The sequence below is a fragment of the Elephas maximus genome, chromosome 26 (assembly GCF_024166365.1).
Source record: "Elephas maximus indicus isolate mEleMax1 chromosome 26, mEleMax1 primary haplotype, whole genome shotgun sequence".
Taxonomy (NCBI): Eukaryota; Metazoa; Chordata; class Mammalia; order Proboscidea; family Elephantidae; genus Elephas; species Elephas maximus.
The window spans coordinates 6813611-6829665 of NC_064844.1; the positions used below are offsets into that span (position 1 = coordinate 6813611).

The 16055-nt window shown below is 38.9% G+C and overlaps 1 protein-coding gene across 9 annotated transcripts in view; it reads left to right on the forward strand.

The window, feature by feature from the left end:
- CCDC88A (coiled-coil domain containing 88A) overlaps positions 1-16055 on the forward strand; it is a 129738-nt gene that overhangs the window by 12605 nt on the left and 101078 nt on the right. For all 9 annotated transcript variants that reach the window (XM_049870559.1, XM_049870561.1, XM_049870562.1 and 6 more), the window contains exon 3: positions 14165-14273. In XM_049870559.1, the coding sequence (XP_049726516.1) occupies positions 14165-14273 (109 nt within the window). The remainder of the gene's footprint in view (positions 1-14164; positions 14274-16055) is intronic.

The window sequence follows — 16055 nt, forward strand, 5'->3', positions numbered from 1 at the left end:
GTATTGTTTCCTGTACAGTAGTGTTTCTTAAACTGGGTCCACAGATACTCTTGGGGGCCTGCAAATACTTTGTGTTGTTGTGCACCATTGAGTTGATTCCAACTCATAGCCATGCTATATGACAGAGTAAGGTATGGTCTTTCTGCCCCACAGGGTTTTCTAGGCTATAATCTTTACAGGAGCAGGTTGCCAGGTCTTTTCCCCCACAGAGCTGCTGGTGGGCTCAAACCGCAACCTTTTGGTTAGTAGCCAAGCACTTAACCATTGTGCCACCAGGGCTCCTTGTGAGTACTTTAATTTTTGTTTTCATTGTTACCAATTAAATTTTTTTCCAGAGGTAATAATAAAATTCATTTGTAGTGGTAATTCTCAGTTGGAATATTTTTTCATAGGTTAAGACTACTTTCTTAAAGCTACTTTCTCAGACGGGGTCCGTGGACTCCTCGATAATTTTGTTTCTTTAAAAAGTGTCACTACCTTACTCAAGCTTGAAAAACAATAATGTAGGCTCTAGAAATTCACAGAAGGAATTTGAACACATGGTGTTTGCATTTTATCTGCAAATGTCCTAAGTTTGCCTTCATATTTGAGAGACAGTTTTGCTGGATATATGATTCTTGGGTGGCAATTTTTTCCTTCAGTGCTTTATATAAGTCATTCCATTGCCTTCTTGCCTGCATGGTTTCTGCCGAGTAGTCTGAGCTTATTCTTAGACTCCTCCTTGTAGATGACTTTGTTTATCCCTAGCTGCTCTTAAAATTCTTTTTCTTTGGTGTTGGCGGGTTTGATTATAATATGTTTTGGTGACTTCCTTTTGAGATCTACCTAGTGTGGACTTTGATGAGCATCTTGGATAGATATCTTCTCATCTTTCACAATATCAGGGAAGTTTTCTGCCAACAAATATTCAACAATTCTGTCTGTATTTTCTGTTATCCCTCCCTGTTCTGGCACTCCAGTCACTCGTAGGTTATTTCTCTTGATAGAGTCCCACATGATTCTTAAGGTTTCTTCATTTTTTAAAATTCTTTTATCTGATTTTTCTTCGAGTATATTGGTGCCGAGCGTTTTATCTTCAGTCTCACTAATTCTGCCTTCCACTTCCTCAATTTTGCTCCTCTGACTTTTTATTGGGTTGTCTAATTCTGTAATTTTATTGTTAATCTTCTGAATTTCTAATTGCTGTCTCTCTGTGAATGCTTGCAGCTTATTAAATTTTTCATTATGTTCTTGAATAATCTTTTTAATTTCTTCACCTGCTTTATCTGTGTTCCTTGGCTTGTTCTGCATTTTGCCTGATCTCCTTCCTGATGTCTTGAAGAGTCCTGTATATTAATCTTTTGTATTCTGCATCTGTAATTCCAGGAAGGCACCTTCATCCTGAAGATTCCTTGATTCTTTGTTCTGAGAGCTTGTTGAAGTGATCATGGTCTGCCTTTTTATGTGATTTGATATTGACTATTGTCTCCGAGCCATCTATAAGTTATTGTATTGGTTTATTTTAGGTTTGCTTACTGTATCCTGGTTTCTTGCTTTGTTTTGTTTTGATATGCCCAAATAGGCTGCTTAAATGAGCTAGCTTGCTTATTTGCGCCTTTGAAGCTCTAACATCCTATCATCAGATGGCTAGAGCTGTTACCAGGTATATGAGCCTAGGAGTCCTTTCAGCTCAGGTGCCCAGGGAGTTGGTCATCAAGTGTGTGGTACAGGCTCTGTCCTGCAGTCTTAGAGGGGCAGGGGTGATTGGTGTAGGTACAGGTATCTGGTTGCAGCAGGGAATCACACTCTGAACAAGGCAAGGAGCTGACATCTGTCCCCCAAATGTCTGTGAGGAAAGTGTGTCCCTGTTCCCTAGAGTGCAGAGGTGGGTGGGTTCTGCAGCCAGACCATGGGCACCCAATGCGTTTGGTTGTAGGGGCTGGGAGGTACCAGTTATCCTTGGACCCTTGTCATGGGTGGCTGGGTGATCTGAGTGGAGCCACCAGTCCTTAGGCCCCTGATGTGGGTAGGCGAGGACCCTGGTTAATAGGCAAAGCAGTGTCAAACATCAAACACCCACCTCTCCACTACACAGCTGAAACAGTTACAGTCTGCCAGCAAGGGCCTATTCTCCTGAAATGGGCCCACATGGGTCCATGCAGGGGGGACAGGTATTCCCAGTCCACGGACCGTTTATGCCCGGACAGGAGCTGCTTCTGTCCTGAGCTCCCCAGGCTAGTGGAAGTTGACAGATTATCTTTTCCCTCAATTGTGAATTTATTCCTTCTCCAGGGCCAGGGGAATGGCTCAGGACGCACAGCAGAGCCTGTCTAAGGCCCAGGGAAATAGACTAGCCACTGAAGTTGGCTTGGGGGCTGGGGCCATGGTCAAATATACCCAAGTACTTAGCTTTTGCCATGAGTGCCATTCTTTTCTGGTTCCGGAGGTGTGAGTAGGCTGTGCAGCTTGCTCTTTGTTCCTGAGGAAACTGTGTCTGGAACTCTACTGCCAGGCCTGCTGAGGTCTTTCCAGGGAGTGGTGCCTGAGGGTGCTCAGCGATTCAGGTCTGGCAACTCATCTTGGCTTCTGAACCGTCTCTCCCTCCTCCTGCCCCTCAGTCTGTTTTCTGACTTTTCCTTTAATGTTCAGGGCTCCTAGCTTGTCATAAGTATAATCGTTTCACTTGTTTCTTCAGGTCTTTGTTGTAAGAGGGATCACCGGAAGCGTCTGACTACTCCGCCATCTTGGACCCACCCTCAAGTGTTTGCATTTTGGAAGAATTGGTCTGGATTTGGTTATGGCCATAATCTAAGCTATAAATGACAAGTGCCAGAACAGAGATAGGAAGTGCAGTGATACAGAAGAGGCATTATGGAAGACAGGATAAGAATGTTGAAATGATGGGGCTTGGTTACCAATTTGATATGGATATTGAGAGAAAAAGGGGTTTAAGTCTAGGATGACTACCAAGGTTTTACTTGAATAAACAGTGAATGGTAGTGCCCTTAGTAAGACATTACAGGATGAAAGGTTGAAGGAAGTGTAGGAAACAAGTTCTGAGTTAATTTTGGAATATCTGGTGGAGACATCTTGTAGGCAGGTGGATATCCATAGGTCTGGAGCTGAGGAGAAAGGCCTAAGATAGAGATAGGAGAATTAGCTTTTAAGTTTGTAATGGAAACTAAGGACATGGTGCCAGGAAAAAAAAAAATCAGAAGAGGGCCAATGACAGGCCCTAGGAAACAGCAGCAATTAAAAGGCTGGGTGTTTGAGGGAGGAAATCACAAAGAGAGGCAGTTACAGATGAATATAAATATTGTCATGCAGAGTTTGATGGCTAAACTTACCTGAGATTTGAAGACCCCACTTGTAGAGGAGCCAGTCAGCATAGTTGAGTAATTTAACCAGTAGTACTTAGCAGCTCAGAAGCTGACAGAAAGATTGGGGTTTATTCAGAGTTGAGGATTGGTAAGTAGGTGTGGGGTGGGAGATAGAATGTCCTAGAGATTCTTCAAGTGTGAGCATTAAAATGGGGAGGAAAGCCAGTATCATCAGGAGGAGACTGACAGACTGGAGGTTGCAATAAGGATGAAGAGTATGCTTAGCAGGAGTGAGTGAGTGAGCGAGTAAGTAAGTAAAAGATATGAAGCTGAGTAGAGAGGCTTTCAGAATTTGAGATTTTGGCTGACAGGTGTCCCATTTTGAATGGTGATTAGGGCCAAAGTTAGAGCATGCTATGGGTGGGTAGAATAGAGTAAGAATGAAGGTAACTGAAGTGAGATGGAACTTCTTCATTTCTTAAGATGTTGTGATCTCTTGATTACCCCTAGAGATAGAAATAGGTATTTTGAATTAAATAAAAAACTAGTCAGTTACAGAATAAATAGCTAATTTTAATGGTGCTATAATTAAAGAATAGCGGGGAAGGAAGAAGACTGGTAATTGTTTATAACTTTTATATTAATGTAATCTTTGTATTAAAAATCATACTTTGTGAAATATCTAATAGCTCTTCAGGAAATTTTTAAAAAATGGTATATTTTTAGTATGACTTTTCTAGTGAAGGCCAGAAAAATATTTGAACGTCACATTATCCTTGACAACGCGGCTATGTTCTTTTCCTTGGTAGTAAAGTAACAAGAAAGATGGTTTCCTTTTAGGTGTTGGGTTCTAGTCCTGGATTAAGACCTGGATTACTGTATGGTTGTGCAAGATGAGGAATTGTGGAGAAAGACCAACAGAGACCCGTTTTTACCAAGACTGGTTAAAAAAATCCTCAACTACAGTAAAATCTCAATTAACGTGAATGTTCAAGGAGAATGACGTTTTCCCACATTGGAAGATTAACTTACTTTCTCTAACTCTTTATTTAAAATCTTTCTAAATGAGTTGCACTGTGTTTCCACCTTAAGAGATAGAATATACATGTGAAGATTAAGAATCTTATGGTATCTCACATGGTTTTAAACATAACTTCATGTTAGGTGTTGAAGACATACACTGACTGAGACGAGTCATAGTGAATGGTGATGTCAGGCATTTGTTTGAAAACTAATCTCTGGTTGTTAGCTTTGTTGTTCTTTTTAAAGTTTACGTATGGGTTTTATGTTTCTTCTGAGTGTAAGTGTGTGTGTGTGTTAGTATGGATAGAATAGGGGACCCTTACCATTTAGAGGAGAGCTGGTGGCACAGTGGTTAAGAGGTCAGCTGCTAACCAAAAGGTCTGCAGTTCACACCCACCAGGCGCTCCTTGGAAACCCCATGGGGCAGTTCTACTCTGTCGTGTAGGGTCACTATGAGTTAGAATCGACTTGATGGCCGTGGAGTTGGCTTGGTTTGGGCTACCATTTAGAAGTTAGCTTCTGCCTCTGGAGGTATGGATAGTTGGGGAAACCTATATGTGGAGGAAGTTAGAACTCAGGCTAGGGAAGCAGCTTGGGGAAAAGAGCACAGTGTATGTATGATTTGGGTATACTGAAAAGGGCAGATAAGACCAATATTGTGGTAATCTTATTCTACTGTTACTTAATAGGAATTTATATTCTTAGAGTTGTCCTATGGGGGGGCTTTTTTTTTTTAATATTAGAGAAAACAATGAAAAGATAAAACATTTTCTTAATCCAATTAAAAAATTTCTTCCCTGAGATACATTTCTGTAAGTACATGTTTATTTTAGTTCATTCCACTACCTGTCAGTTTGCTTGTGTGTTGCTGTGATGCTGCAAGGTATGCCACTGGTATTTCAGAGTCACCCATGATGGACAGGTTTCAGCAGAGCTTCCAGACTACAACAGAGGAGCGAGGAGGTTCTGGGGATCTACTTCTGAAAATTAGCCAATGAAAACCCTGTGGATCACAACTGAATATTGTCTGATACAGTGCTGGACGATGAGCCTCTGTCAGAAGGCACTCAGAATGCACACTGGCAGCCACGTTGGACCTGGACATACCAACGATTGTGAAGATAGCACAGGACTGGGTGACGTTTAATTCTGTCTTACGTGGGTCTCCGTGAGTTGGAGCCAACTTGACAACAGCTAACAACCGTGACGTTTTAGTTCATTCATTAGAAGAGATTGTACTTTGGAAAATACTCTTGAAAGTTTTCCCCATTTTAGAGGGCTTTATTACTTCTCAAAAAATGACAGTGATACTGATCACTAGTAACTAATCAGGTGAACTCTTTTAATTACCCAGGAGGGTTTAAGGACCACAGGTTAAAAACCCTTGCTCTGTTGACTTGATAGTATGAGAGTGAAAGCCACAGTAGTTAGATCTGTCGCTGATCGAAGGAAATAGCTAACTACACGTCAGCCCTGGAGTCTCCAGGACTGACTGAATCTGGAGCAAATACCGCCCTGGAATACTGATGAAAACAAACCTCCATGACCCGGTCTTAGGTTTAAGGACAGTAGGTAAAGGTTCCGTCACAAGTCAGTGGTGATGCCCCTCGGTTGTGTAGACAGCCTTCCTTTATTTTCGTCGCCGGCCGTGTGGCTGACCACCATATATAAATGGAGGTTCTGTTCCTTTTTGAAGACACTGATTAGCATAATACCAAGTCCTTGCCCAGGTTTCCATGCCAAGAACGGGAACTGATTTGCCCAATATAGTAGATCTCAAAGTGCTGGCAACCGATGGGGGCTGGGGGGCTGGGGAGAGGATCCCAGAGACTTTTTCAGGGGACTTTGGGAGGTCAAAATTATTTTCATAATGATACTAAGATATGATTTGCTTGTTTGTATTTACAAAGCCCTGATTGTGCAGAAGCAAAGGTGGGTGGAAGTGCAGGCACCTCAGCATGAATCAGGAAGTGGTGCCCAGTTACACTGACAGTCACTCCACTCGTCACAGCTATTCACTTGCAGCTAAAAAAAAAAAGAGTTTCACGTGAAAATGCCCTGGATGAAGCAGTAGAAGCTATTTTAAGCCTTGACCCTGAGTGCACATCTTTTTAATGTTCTGTGGGATGAAGTGGAAAGTATGCGTGAAGCATTTCTGTTGCATAATGAAGTGTGATGAATGCCTCAAGGAGAAATGTATGATTTCCTTTTTTTTTTTGAGTTGCAAGTTTCTTTTGTGAAACACTATTTTTACTTGAAAGAACGACTGGCAGACAAACTATGGTTATTCAGAAGTGACTTAAAGGAAACTTTTATCAGCTAACATGAGCTGGGCAACTCCTCAGTGCTCGAAGACTTCTCTGGTGAGGATTGGAGGTGATATTAATGAATATGGTTTTTCTCATATTGAATAACAAAACATGCCAACATTTGGAACCTCTGTATAATTCAGTGATCCAATTTTTCAAAATGACCAGTGGACAGTGTTAAAAATTGTAAATATGTAAAAAGGCCCTGACAGCATACCAGATAGACCAGTGGATTTTACTGTGTAACAGAGTAAGAAAAGTTCATTGATATGCTTTTAGATTCCATATTGCAACTAACCTTTTAAAAAGTCCTACATACTGAATTCTGGTCATGTCAAAGAAGAATATCAATAATTATCTGAAAGGGCTATTAAAATATTCTAATTATGTATTTATGTGAGGTTAGATTTTTCTTCATGTACTTCAGGAGAAAAACGTAACACAACACACTGAATGCAGAAGCAGATTTAAACACTCAGCTGTCATCTGTTAAGGTTGACATTGAGGAGATTTACCAAGATGTTAAAGAATATTGCACCCCACTAAAATTTTTTCTGTTTTGGAAAAGATAGTTATCATAAAAAATGCTTTTTATGTTAACATTCAATGAGTTTGTTAATTTTAGATAATTTTAAAATATTAATTTTAGTTTCTAATACAGTGAGAATTAGAAAGAAAAGATAAACAAAACGTCTTTAACAGAAGATCTTTGGAGTCCTCAGTAATTTTTAAGAGTGAAAAGGAGTGGTGAAACCAAAAAGTCAGAAAATTGATGCCTAATATTTGAAGGGCTCATGATGGAGCCTAGGCCATTCTAAGAAATAAAAATTAGGTCTTTAGCCGTTTTATCCAGTTAGATAAAATCTAAGTTAAGTGTATTGTGATTATTTGTGTGTCTTTTTGCAATTTTTAAATTAAAGCATTGTTTCTATCTGTTAGATCAGTGACCATCATGCTGTATTGCTAGCTCAATCTTGGCATTTTAATGAGGGCTAGCTAGAAAACGTCATAGATAGATACTTCTTTAATTTTTGAAGAGGTGACTTGATGTGTCTAAAATTATAAGAATAAATACATGAAAGGGACCATGACTGTAATAATCTCTGTGAAAATTATGTGTCACATACTTCTCCAAGAATGATGGTTCAGTTATTGGTACATAGATTTTGTGAATATTAGCTTCTGTTGTTAGCTGTCATGCACAATGGTGGTATTTGTGAGAAAGGGGAGAAATTAAGTCAGAGGGATGCCTTTTTTTTTTTTTTTTTTAAGCCACTCATTTTCCTGATTATATTTGAGACTAAAATAATTATTTGGATAGATAACCCATAATGGTGATAGTATTTAACTGAGTTAAGTTTTTTCCCTAAAGTAAATGTTCATATTACTTAGTTATTTCAGAAGTTTCACAGTGATTTGCAAGTGTTACATAGTTACAAGTTACCACAATAGAATATCTCAAAAACTAAAAAAAAAAAAAAATTATATGAACTAGTTTTAAGTCAGAGTGGCATGATAAAAAATATGAGCACATGTAGTTGTTAAGCACCAACACTGAACAGATGGTCCAAGAGGACACACAACAGGTTTGCAGTCTGGGTAGAATTGCTTGGAACCATTAAAACTATCAGATTTCTGTTTCTCGTAGATATTAGTCAATAAGTAAGTAAAGACATAGTCCTTGATTGTTCAGGGACCAAATCTTACAGTATTAGTGTTGCAAAAATACCGACTTTTCCTCTAAAAATTTACTGTATGCAAGGGTAGATAATACTATAGTCTGTTTACTATTTTAGTTGAAATTAATGCAGCTTGTCATAATTAGGTCGTTTATAAATGTGAGATTGCTTGAGGCCCTCTTTTACTGCCATGCTGCATTTCATTTCTGACTGGACAGATTTGAGGTATATTGCTAGGCTATTTGCCACTAAAGCGTTTTTATTTTTCATCTTATAAAAGGAAATGCTTGATTTGAGATTGTGTTGCCTTGGAAACAGCTATGTATGATTAGAAAGGTATCTGCTCACATGTAGCACGTGTATCATGCAATAGCTCATTTTTTAATTTAGAAAAAGATCTTTCCAAAAATACATTCTTAAAAAAGGTATGCTTTTAAAAAAGCCTAATCAAAACCTCATTAATTATGACTCCATCTGAATTTGTGATAACTTCCCCCAGTCTCTCTCTGAATTAATGTTTGTTTAGCATTTTAAATATTAAACATGAGTGAAAGGCAGACTATTTAGAGTACTCAATAGGCTACAGATTTTTTTTAGAAAATTCTGTAAGTCATACTAAACCCAGTTTAAGTTCCCACTGCCGTCAAGTCGATTCCGACTTACAGCGACTCTACAGGACAGAGTAGAACTGCCCCGTAGAGTTTCCAAGGAGCGCCTGGTGGATTTGAACTGCCGACCCTTTGGTTAGCAGCCGTAGCACTTAACCACTACACCACCTAAATTAGTGTACTGTTATTTTTATTGTGTAAGAAATAAACCTTAAAATACACAAAGCAATGGTAGTGCTTTCTATCTTTACAAAAAATACATTTTTTACAGAAGCTGTTTTTATATTGTTTTATTTTCTTGTGTGTTTATGTTTAATCTCACAAATGTTTTATGACTCTGAATCCGTTGCGTTTGGGATTGAAACATGCATAGCCTTATTAAACGTGCTTCAGCTGAGTAACAGTCAGACACAATTACTAACATTTTTCCTTAGGAGTTAATAAAATTGACAGGCCTCGTGAATCAAAATATTTTTGTGGGTGTTTTTCTCTTTAAAAAATGTTTTACATGATTAAAAGGATTAGTTAATACCAAAAAAGGTTCATAGTGGAAAGCAGCAGTCCTCTGCTCTGTCCTTCCCCACATCAGTACAGGTCTCCAGAGTAAAAACTGTTTACTTCTTTTAGCCGTTTCTTCTGTTATTTAGCTCCATACATAGTGATAATATGCCTACCCTGGTATTTTTTGATTTATCCATTTCAGACATTATCTGTTGGCTTCCTGATAATAGTAGATGATATTTTAGCTTTTTTTGTGCCCCCAACCTTATTCTTAACTGTGTCCTCTTGATGTATTTATCATAAGTTTAGTTTCACTAGTAGTCACTGTTTACATTATTAGAACTACATAGTGTTCACTACCAAGCCAGGCAGTGTGCATTATTACATTTTCTTTTCTTTTTTTTTAATTGTTTTCCTGAAGTTACCAATTGCCTTGATTTTTGCACTTACATAATTTTTAATAAACCTTAAGTATTCAGCTGTTTTCATGGAGGTGAAGCTCAGGACTTTTCAGGCAGTGTCACTTGGGAGCAGTCCATCCCACATAAAGAAATCTAATCCTTGGGGCCAAAGGGCCTGTTTTCCATGGTCCTAGCATATGTCGATATGGCCCTAACACAAATTACGAATGCATCAAACAGGAAACCCAAGTCCTGTAATTGAAAGTTTATTGCTGTCTGGATCCAGACCTAGAGTCCTTAGGGGTTATCCTGGTCTCCAAGTCCAGAACTTTTAGGATCATAGACTATGAGGTAATAGCCAGAGATTCTAAACAAGTTAGGAAATTTCCAGTTCTGTTTGCATATTAAAATAACTCTCAGGTAGGTCCAGTGGAGATTAGGAACTGAAACCAGAGGCTTCGAGTGCCTGCGTATTACCCTGTTCCACCACAGAGCTCCACCACTCTGTCAGGTTTTCTAATGAGTCCTTCCAGATAAGAGAATTCCCCGAGTCTCAAGTAGTCATAGCAAAGAGACCTGCAAAGCACCACAGTTTTATAAAAGGATGCAGAAAACTTCCATTCCCCCCCCCCAGCTCTAAGATTCTTACTGAATATGAAATTTTAGGTGTTGAAGTACTTTTTCTGCAATTTTTTTCTTGAAATACCTTCTCTAGCTTATCTAAAGTGAGTTTTCCATTTTTTCTTAGATTCCTGAAATAATTTCTAATATCCTTAGTTGTAAAAACTAAATGCTTTTTATACTCAGAATTGTATCAGTTGTCAAAAACAGTCTTTCTCAAAGGATGAAAAAAACCTACTAGAAAGCTTATAAATAGTTATTTTAACATGCGTTTTAAAAAAAAAAATTTTGAGCAAACAATAATTCTAAAGTCTGAAAACTTGCTAATTCTTAGAGGTGCTTTCTTCCTGGCGACTGAGTAAATTTCAAGATAATCATGTGAGCAATGTTGGACATAAAATTTAAAAAGAAAATTTTAGACTTTATTTAAAAAACAAATATCACCTTAACACAGAAATACAGTAACAACTCTGTGTCAGGGATAAAGATAATATTTACATTATAAAACTTGTCCAAGTAGGAATGAAATCACATTTATTAGAATATGAGGTGTCCCAAATTACAATCCAAATTGTATATCAAGTCGTTTGATGATGGGCTTGCACTGTGTGTGCAGCTTTTTTAAAATTTTGTATACATTTTTAGTAGTAATATTGAAATCTTTCTTAAATATTTGTTGTCAGACTTAAATAACTAGATTTGTAATATCGCTGTAATGAACTAAGGGGAAAAGGAAATTAATCTCCTTAAGTTTGATTCCTTACTCTGAAAACAGACTAGAGAATATCTTCAAACAATACAGTAACAGTGATTTATTGTATTGTAAAAATCCATTGCACACATGGATTTTATAGATAACATTGCTGAAACCTTTTTCTATTGTCTTTTTTTACTTTCCTGAATGATCCTGTAACAGAAAGGCCGAGAGAGATTAAAGGAAGAAACCGCAGGATCCTGGGCGAGTTACTGTTCTGGACTTCAATTTTGTGACTTGTAGTGAAATTCCGTAATCTCTGAAGGCTTTCCTAGGTCTAGATGCTGTCAGGGTATGGATAAGAGATAGTCACGGGTGAGGTTTGTAAAGGGATTCAAATGTAAAGAAAATAGAAACAAAAAGACGGGAGATGACGACTAGAGAGGAAAGCTATTTATTGAATGTCCATGATTGCCAGTGAAATTTATATAACTGTAGGTATACCAAAGAGCCCTGGTGGCACAGCAGTGGCTTCCAACTGAAAGGTGGGGGGTTCAAACCCACCAGCTCTGCTCTGAGGGAGAAAGGTGTGTCAGTCTGCTTCCGTAAAGATTTACAGCCCTGGAAACTGGGGCAGTTGTACTCTGTCCTGTAGGGTCGCTCTTGGCTGGATCAACTCAGTGGCTGCTGGTTTGTTTGCTTTTTGTAGGTATACCTAACATTTCTGTTGCTAGAATTGTTCCTACTCAGTCCTCCCCAGTTACGAGTATACTTGATAAAACTCGATTTTACATACATTAAGGAGTAAAAGTATTCGTTAGTTTACTGACTACAAGTGCACCAGAGTTGATTACATGAAAGAAGGCTTTCCCTTCAGCTTTTCGGGTTTTTAGCCATGGCTTCCTGGCCATGGTGCAGTTTGTCTTTGTCTGCCATGACATACGTATCTGACTTCTGCGATATCGTCTCCTTGCTGTCGTAAATAATTCTGGTTGGAGCTTTTACCTCAGAAACCCACTTTCCTGTTTAGACTCTCATTTGCCTTGGGCTGTTCTAGGATTCTGACTTGAGTCGTTATTTCCCTTCCATTAAGCATAAATCAGCCACAGCTTGGCGTAGCCTGCCTCAGCGCCGTGTACGTGTACGTGTGCTACAGACCCGCAGTTGTAGTATAGGGCTCTGTGAACTCAGCCGATCCTTGGACACAGATCTTAGCAAGGAGTAGCTATTCCAGACTGCCAAGTGGATGGTTAGCTTGGAGAATGTCATCTCATAGCTCTTGTTAAAAAGCAACTGTTTTTAAAACACTATGTTTAGGTCCAGATTATTTATTCTTGTCTATTTATTCAAACTACATTTGTGCCAGTAAATATACTCGTTATTGGAGATAAATATGAATAAGAAATGGTCCCTGCTCTCAATGAGTTTACAGTCTAACGAGAAAGTAAGTCGTAAAGGCCGTGAAATATTAAAAGGACTGTGGTAGAATTTTTGTACAAAAAGAGGGAAGAGTGCTTATGTCATGTGGTAGGGCTGGTGGAGTGAATAGGTTCAGTATTAAGTGTAACAGTAATACACTGCATTCATACGTTAAAGGAGAAGAATCAGAAGTAGAAGCGGGAAGATGGTTGAGGAAGGCATCCTTGCAGGGTCTGGGGCAGGCAGGTGTGGGGTGTCAGAATCCGAGCCAGGTGCAGAGGATGCTGTGGAGGAGGGGAGGTCCAGCATGGGCAGTCAGAGTGTGAATGGGGGTGAGGAGGATGTAGGGATGCCCTGGTGTGAGGTGTCGAGATGGGTGAGGACGGCTTTCACATGGGCTGAGGGATTTGTGAGGCATACCAGTGATATTAGACTGCTTACACACAGGGGGTTAATCAAATAAGTAAATTCATTAGGAATAATGGGAACAAGGTTTCTCACGTCAGAGAAAGGAATTCCAAACTTGGGAAGGAAGAACTAGAATGAACATTGTGGTTGGATTGTCATTAGAGGTATTGATGTGAACTCAGGGATTTCAGTATGTGTATGTGTTTCCTTGTATGTGTCGCCTGAGAGGGTCTGGGAACAGCAGCACCTCAGCAGTCATGAACACACCTGGGACCTCTTGATTTATTGTCTGCCATTTCACTTAGCAGTGCCTTTTTCTAGCCTGACCTCTTTGCCCAGGTGAGGAACTAGCTCATACCTACTTGTGTTCTGGCCCCAATTTACCCATCTGTTCTGGTAGCCACACTTTTACTTGAACTTCCTGGTTCTAACTGTAGCTTGACTATCATTCTTCTACAGTTTATGCTGCCTTAGAATCATTTAGCCTTTTGCCTTCATTCAGTGACAGAGTTTACCCGAGAAAAAAATATTAACCCCGTCACCTGTCTCATTGTTTCTTCAGTTCCCTGGGATACTCCCTGCTCAAATACTGTCCCCACTACCCTGTAAGGAGGAAGCACATACATTGATTATTAGTCCATATTTTAAATTCTTGACTAAAATGGATTTATTTTGGGTGATAAAAGTATATATTCAAAAGAAATGAGGTGATTCATCCCTGGAATATGGAAAGACAAAATGAGAACATGTGGCTTAAATTTCACGTTTATTTTGCCACTGCCTCAGCGTTCCTGGGTGATGCAAATGGTTAAAGCACTCAGCTCATAACTGAAAGGTGGAAGTTTTGAGTCCAACTAGAGGCACCTTAGAAGAAAGGCCTGGCAGTCCACTTCAAAAAAATCAGCTATTGGGAACCGTACGGAGCATAGTTCTACTCTGACATTCATGGGATTGCATGAATCGGCATCACCTGGACAGCGGTCAGTCAGGAATATCAGATGCGCCTGTGTTCATCAGAAACCTAGAGTACACATCACACTAATTGTCTCTCCTTTTAGATCATCTCTGTGGAGATGAATGCACAACCTGTTCAGAGAAAGAAATATTAATATGGTTAATTTCCATTGTCTAACTTTGAATAAGTTGATAGGTATTTTTCAGTGTAATTTTAGTTAAAAAAAATTTTTTTTTATTTCTTACAGTAATCCTAAATTGGAGAGTCAGAGAGTAAATAAAAAAGTCAACAATGATGCCTCACTTAGAATTCATAATCTGTCCATTTTGGTGAGACAGATAAAATTTTATTACCAGGTAAGAGCTTTGTTTTTTAATCTCGTATTTTAATAACTACTTATTTACGTTTTTTATGTTACTTAGTATCGATCATCTAACAAATATTAAATGCTTATTATGTGCCAGGTACTAGTCCATTAAGGAGCCCTGGTGGCACAGTGGTTAAGCGCTCAACTGCTAACCGAAAGGTCGGTGGATTGAACCCCCCAGCCGCTCCACAGGAGAAAGACGTGGCAGTCCGCTTCCGTAAAGATCACAGCCTTGGAAGCGCTACGGGGCGGTTCTACTCTGTCCTGTAGGGTCGCTATGAGTCGGAGTGGGCTTGACAGCACACAGCCACCACCACTGGTCCGTTTGCTGAGATAGAGCCATAAACAGAATAGATAATTTCCTACGAGGTATTAGATACAAGCAAGCATTCTTGTCTTTTATCTTTTTTCAAGCCAGTTCCCAGCTTCAGGAGACTTGCACTTTGTTAACATACTTGAATTATGCCTTTAAAGGGTATACTTTTTATTCAGTTTTTTTTAGCTTAAAATGGATGTAAATTTTACTTTTTAAATATGAGTATTTTTAAGGCCGTTAATTTACCTCTAAGAATCCCTATAGCTCTGTTGTACAAATTTTGTTATGTTGTATTTCTTTAATGTTTAAGTATTTTCTAATTTCTGCTATGACCTCTTATTTCATTTATGAATTTTTTAAAAGTATGCTTTCAAGTTTATAAATACGTGCTGTTTTTCAAGGGTTTTTTTTTGTTTTTGATCCTCGATGGAATAATATGGTCTGCATGGTACTGTTTCTTTGGTATTTGTTAATTATTACCTGTCCTGGCCTAGTGTACTGGCAGTTTCCATAAAGTTCCAGGTGAGCTTGAAGAACATGCATTCTCCAGTCGTCTGGGCGCAGAGTTAGAGCGAGCTCGTTTGTTAATTATATTGTTCAGATCTTTTGCATCCTCATTAATTTTGTTATTGAGCAATCAATTTTTGAGAAAGATGGGTTGAAACCTCCCATGATGACGATAGATTTGTCAAGTTTTCCTTTATATATTTTGAAGCTGTGTTATGGGGTGCAGTGACTTTAAAATTGTTGTCTTTTTTGAGAATTGAAACATTTATGGTAGTTACCTAGTGACTCTCTCCTGGGTTTGGAAACCTTTTTTTGTCTGCTACTTTAAATTTACTTCTGTTTATTTAGAGGCCACTCTAGAAATTATACCTTGAGTAAAACTGCCCCATTGGCTTTCCAAGTAGTGACCAGTGGATTCCAACTGCCGACTTTTTGGTTAGCAGCCAAGCTCTTAATCGCTGCGCCAGCACGGCTCTGTATTTAACTTAGTAAAGGCCAAAATTAATCAGTATCTTCATCAATTTCTGGATTAATACTTTGACTTGAGAATGCTTTAATGCTGGTCATTCTTCCTGATGACTTAAAAGCTATTCTTACTTGTATTTTAGTTCTTTTTTTTGTTAACAGTATAAATTAAATATTAAAAGTACCATTGAGTAAGTAAAATCAGTGTTTCTTTAGATAAAGCTACAAGTTTTCTTTTCTCCTTCCTACTCATGGTTTTCTCTTGTATCTCAGATGTTCCTTTGTAATCATTTTTCTTTCTTCTGGAAGTACATTCTTCATAGATTTAGAGAGGGCTTGTAGGAAACCCTGGTGGTAGTGGTTAAGTGCTACAGTTGCTAACCAAAAGATGGGCAGTTTGAATCCACCAGGCGCTCCTTGGAAACTCTATGGGGGCAGTTCCACTCTGCCCCGTAGGGTCACTGTGATTTGGAAGCGACTCGA